General features: G+C 37.3%; 1 protein-coding gene across 7 annotated transcripts; it reads left to right on the top strand.

Annotated features, from left to right (window-relative positions):
• Positions 1 to 337: 337 nt before the first annotated feature.
• Positions 338 to 4,747, top strand: LOC110909214 (flap endonuclease 1). Of its 7 annotated transcripts, none has more exons than XR_004878780.1 (11): positions 338 to 718; positions 953 to 1,205; positions 1,320 to 1,810; positions 1,896 to 1,959; positions 2,021 to 2,558; positions 2,912 to 3,048; positions 3,209 to 3,392; positions 3,568 to 3,855; positions 3,932 to 3,990; positions 4,134 to 4,224; positions 4,386 to 4,747. XR_004878780.1 is itself a non-coding variant. In XM_035982812.1 (5 exons), the coding sequence occupies exons 2-5, from the start codon at positions 3,778 to 3,780 to the stop codon at positions 4,401 to 4,403; spliced, it is 237 nt and encodes a 78-aa protein (XP_035838705.1). In that variant the 5' UTR covers positions 3,142 to 3,392; positions 3,554 to 3,777; the 3' UTR covers positions 4,404 to 4,645. The 7 variants fall into 7 exon arrangements, 4 of the variants coding, with proteins under 4 accessions (XP_035838704.1, XP_022009938.1, XP_035838705.1 ...); XR_004878778.1 differs by having other exon boundaries at positions 4,395 to 4,737; XR_004878779.1 differs by lacking the exon at positions 2,912 to 3,048 and having other exon boundaries at positions 4,395 to 4,733.
• Positions 4,748 to 5,529: the final 782 nt, after the last annotated feature.

Here is a 5,529-nt window from a genome sequence, read left to right on the forward strand (position 1 = left end):
GTGGTGATGTAGTGGGTTTAGTTTTAGCTTATTGGACAATTGTCACTCTATAAATTCTTCTTACACTTCTTACAATTAGAAGCCTTTGTAGAATAACTTGACCCTAAAAACTACATTTCATTATTTATATTTTCCAAGTCATGTCAAAAATAAAAACAAAAATAAAAAAGTAATGAAACCTGACACGCCATCATTGGTAACCTAATAACTTGATAATTACATATTACATAATCTATTATGTATATTAAAACAATACATTTTGGTGCTATATGGCATATTCTTACACCTCTAATTGCCACATGTCCTCTCTACAGGTTCTAACTATACAAAATCCCGCTCAAACTAAAACCCTAAATCAAAACACGCGTAGATGTTTCTGTTCCTTTTCCTACAATCTTCTTTCCCCACCCCTTCATCCGCTCTTTTTGCTGAACATCAATTAATCAAAGATTGATACAAATTCTGGACTTTCCATAATTTTCAAATCAGTTTCCTTTTAATCTTAATTCCAATTACAAACCCTATGCCAAACGATTTCACCATCAGTCTTTCTGTCAATTGTTTTCTTCAAACCTAGAATTGATTGTTATTTGTTGAGGCTTGATCTAGGGCTCGAATAGATGATCCAGTTCGACTAACAGAAGCTTAAGGAAGCCGGTAGTGTGTCCATCAGAGTTTAGAAGCCCTAGATGTGCTGCTGCTGATTCTACATATGGAGGTACTTTAGTTGTTTTATGGATTATAGAATATTTAACCTAATTCAGTAATTTTTACCTTGTGCCTGCCTAATTTTATATTGTTTTAATTTTGTCCTTGGAATCTATAAGTTTATTGGATAGTTTTAAGTGTAAGTAATTAATTCTGGATGTTTTAATAAGTGGGCCGTGGGGCTTTTGATTTTGGATTATTTTAGCTATGAGTCTTTGACTGGTGTCTTATATGTTAACTACAGAAGTATTCAGGGAAGCATGAAGACATGGCTCTCGAGGATATGTATGCCAAAGATGACGATTTTGATGACAGTGATTGGGATTTCTTAGATTGAATCATATAACAGTTGCCACATGGTTTTGTGTTAACTCAGTCGACACGGCCCGTTTCAACATAAAAACATGCAAATTCAGTTTGGTTTAGATGGTCACGTTAACAGAGTCTTGCGAATTGGTTTGGTTTTGAGTGGTTTAATGATTTGTCGAGATGGTCAGGTAGTAAAATATAAAGTTTTTAATCTAAATTGTTTCTTTTATACAAGCTTTAGGATGTTACCTTTATATTTATGTGACAACATTGCACGGGTTTTGAAATCATTTTTGTTTTAGTGTTTTACTGTTCTACAGGACAGTATTCGTTGGCTCAGATCTCTACCTCAACACGAACAATGCCATACGGACTAAAGTCTCGTAGGTTAAAAGCCGTTAGTAAGCTGGTGATCAAAAGTGTGTACAAATGGGAGCCTGTATTGAAGATATATAGTGATGCTCAGACATTCGGACTAAAGTCTTGTGCACACTTTTGAAGATATATAGTGTGTCCATATGGCAGATGGCTGCCCAACCTTCAAGTAGGAAGCAACTCAATCCCAAACCAGATTTGGCTTCAATAGAAAATGGCCACACTACTGATAAAACTATAGCTAATGGTGATGTCACCAGTGAAAGCGAGATTGAAGCTGATTCACTCGAGTTACATGAAGAACCAATCATCGAAAATGCAAGTATAGCACTTGCTTGTGATGATGGTTGCGTGAGAATATATAACACTTCAAGTTCAGATGGATTCACCTACCATAAATCATTGCCTAGGGTCGGTGGTGAGATACCTGCCTCATATTTCGATCATGACATTTGTAATTCTATATCTATAATTATTTAACATTTATTATGCTTTCATTACAGGTCGTGTATTAAGCGTCACTTGGAGTACAGATGCAAAAAGGATATACTCAGGCAGTAGTGACGGGTATGAACTGTTTTTTGCATTTCAAACTGTTAGTATATTTTAAACCCAACTTTAATTGCAGGTTCATAAGATGCTGGTATGTTAAACTGTCTCATGAAGTTCACAGAATAACTATTGGTCTTGGAGGTTTAGGTGTGGGACCCTTGTGAGTGCAGATAGTAGCGGTAGCGTTCAGTTTTGGGACAGTTCACACGGAACTCTATTGCAAGCACATTCTTGCCATAAAGGCGATGTCAACGCTTTAGCAGCCAGCCCTAGCCATACAAGGGTGTTTTCTGCTGGATCAGATGGTCAGGTACTTAATTTCTTTTGTTTTCAAATATGTGGAGTGTTTATTTATTATTTTTTGGAGTAAAATGTCATTTTTGTCCCTGAGGTTTGGACAGTTTTGCGACTTTCATCCAAAAGTTTGTTTTTTCTGCATCTGTATTGAAGATATATAGTGTGAAGTCGTTAGTAATGCCACCCTGGCAGTTTCTAGGTTAGAAGCCACGTTTCCCGACTTGGCTAGACAAGCAGCGGAAGGTGGGACCCAACCTGCTCTAAAATCCCATCCTTATGCTCCATTTGATGCATCAGTTTCATTAGTTTCATTACAGGTATCCCTTTTTAACTTTTGAGTTAATTACACAGATAGTCCTTGTGGTTTATTGAATGTAGCACCTTTGAATAGCAACTTTTTTAGTAACCGGTTCAAGTTCTATGCTTTCGATTTGTAACACCTTCGAATATGAAGGCTAACTGCCATTAATATTTTTGTTAAATCAGTGTAAAATGACTAAAATACCCTTTTATATCTTTCTATTAGTACTTGAAGAGGTTACTTTCAATAAACCACAAGGACTATATTTGTAATTAACTCTAAAAAATATAAAACTCAGTATTTGTAACAAAATATATTATAAAGGTATTTGTAAAAAAATTATTTAGTCATTTTACACTGATTTAACAGAAAAATTAACGCCCGTTAGCCTTAACACTCAAAGGTGTAAAATTTGAAACCGTAGAACCTGAATTGACCATGCCCCACCATCAAGAGGAGTTGATGCCGAGATCAAGAAATGGCAAAGATCGTTGACCAGATCCAAGGTGTGCTTACTGTTGTTTCTTAGAAAGAGATAACCAGTGCACATGTTAAACGATGGCTCAATGAACTTGAGTGATGAAAATAACATTTTACTTTTTTATCCAGTAAATTATTAATCATTTCAAATTTTTATTAACTTTTAGTCTTTGGCATGCTTGCTAGAAAGTACATGCCAAACCGAAAAAGTCGATCAAGCGTACGGAGATCACAAACGTACAAAAAATCTCGACTCAACTTTTGAAACTGGGAAAGTGGCTGCAACCGATCAACATTTCGACAACCTTCAAAACGAGAGAGATGCTCAAAAACAGGAACTTGCTTCCTCATCTACAGATAGCCTCTATAAGTAAGTAACTTTTTAAATCTGTTTTTGCAGCTATTCATAAATCGGTTTCAGTATACTTAAAACATTAGAAACTGACTTAAAAACACAGTAATCAGTTGGTAGTGTAAAAACGCAATGTCAAACGCCCCCTTAATTGTTATATGAAATATCATATGTAGCAGTTATGAAATTTCAGGAGAATAGCTGAAGTGAAAGAAAAAGATAGACAAAAGGCACTAGAAGAATAATACACTGCTGGATAGTTCACAAGTTTATAGAAAAAGAAATAACACTGATCCCGAAAGTAGAACCCACCTCAGATCCTACAGGACGGATCGATTTTTGGCCAAACCAATTTTTGTAATTAGGGTTAACGAAGCTTTTAGCGGATAATGCACCGAAGGCTATGAAAGAGCAAAAATTTGAAAGTTATTTTGGTCGTAGAATTGCTATTGATGCTGGCATGAGCATCTACCAGTTTCTGGTACCTTCATTTGTGTTCACTTTTTTTCATTTGAACATGTATGTCTGTGTTGTATTGATAAGTTTGTGATGTTTAGATTGTTGTGGGACGAAGTGGGACTGAAATGTTGACCAATGAGGCTGGTGAAGTGACAAGGTAGCCGCCACATTGTTTTTCGCTTTTTTATTATCGTTTTAGGCTGCACATACCTTGAAACTGTTTGAGAGTTCGTTGAGGAATGTATGTAGTTATAATTGTACAAATCTATAACTGACGTGAAATCAATTTACCATTTGCAGGACCCTCAAAGATCAAGATGCCAATTTGAATTCATTGATAGGATGGTTAACTTCACTTGAACCATCAGGCACACCACAACGGAAAACAACGGTAAACAGGATTGTAATTATGCTATTTACTGAAATAATTAATTATATTAATTTACCTCATTGTTTTTTCATCTTCTTTTTGAGTGACTAGATATGACCGAACGTTGCTAATAAAATTAGGATAAGTACTGACTATGTGTTTGGTATTTTGGTCCGTTTGAGGTACATCAGAAGGTATAAATTTCGCTACGGAACAAGAGTTTGGCGATTTTGCTTTATGTGGAGGTTCACGTCACCATATAACAGTTTGGACTTAGACGTGAAGCCTAAGTTTGGAAAGGCGTAGAACAAAAATGATGATCTACCTGGGGATTCAATGCCAGTAGATATTATATATTTGTGTTAAGCCACCCGCGAAAATCGCGGGATCTTAGGCTAGTAATAATAATAGAACAATAATAGAATAGTAAATGAAACTTTAGTTAATCTAGAGAGACATAAAAAGTTTTAGTGACTTAATTAGAACATTTGTCAAACTTGGTTAGATTTTTATAAAGAAAAAACATCATATCACGACTTTGTTATTTTTTTATGTTGGAAAAATTGGTGAAAATAGCAATTTTCAATGAAAATGATTTTTTCCTATTTTGGACTAAAAATAAATATAAGAAACAGATGTTTCTTTATATATTTATTTGTGGGTTTGTGTTCTACGTTGGTAGAGCTTCGCAACGAACTAAACCACGTCCAAAACGGAGCTAAGATAAATGAGATATCGATGCTCAAAGTTTGGTGTTTGAAACATTAAATGCTGAAACACAAGGGAAAGTGGCACATCCTCCCACATAGGAGGAGAGATGAAACTTAAATGAGTATTTAAGTGGGAACTCTCCATCCTTATTGTTTAATGGAAGCACACACTAAATGTACTCGCGAAGGGTGCGGAGCACCCTAACTCGCACTTGCCCGTGCGCGCGCGTCGCGTGGGCGATGAGGCGCAATGTGGCACTTTGATGGCGCACTTTGCACTTCGCATCGCCACGAAGCCGCTTGAGAGCCGCATTTTTATTTTTAACCACGTGCGCGTGGTGGATCACATGGGCTGTAAGGACCAAGAGGTTGAAGTGGCGTGCGGGTTCGAGGCACGTGACGTGGTAGTCTGCGCGCGAGTACACATGGCAAGAGGGCGCACGGTTGCTCGCATGGTGCATGGGTCTTGATGTGACGTGTGCGGCACACCAGAGTGAGCCAATACGGCGCGACTGTATGGCGTGCTCGTATAGGCTCAGAGGTGACGTGGCGCACACGTGCAGGAGCGCATGGACCTGAGTCACGGCGCGCACACACCAGTGTGTCTTGCGCGCGC

This window comes from Helianthus annuus, chromosome 14 (genome assembly GCF_002127325.2).
Source record: "Helianthus annuus cultivar XRQ/B chromosome 14, HanXRQr2.0-SUNRISE, whole genome shotgun sequence".
NCBI lineage: Eukaryota > Viridiplantae > Streptophyta > Magnoliopsida > Asterales > Asteraceae > Helianthus > Helianthus annuus.

Excerpts from the sequence above, each read along its gene's own strand:
- LOC110909214 (XM_035982811.1), top strand. The coding sequence starts at position 3,778 with ATGAAAGAGCAAAAATTTGAAAGTTATTTTGGTCGTAGAATTGCTATT. Across the intron at positions 3,856-3,931 it reads TGAGCATCTACCAGTTTCTG|ATTGTTGTGGGACGAAGTGG; the intron begins GTACCTTCATTT and ends TGTGATGTTTAG. Across the intron at positions 3,991-4,133 it reads GAGGCTGGTGAAGTGACAAG|GACCCTCAAAGATCAAGATG; the intron begins GTAGCCGCCACA and ends TACCATTTGCAG.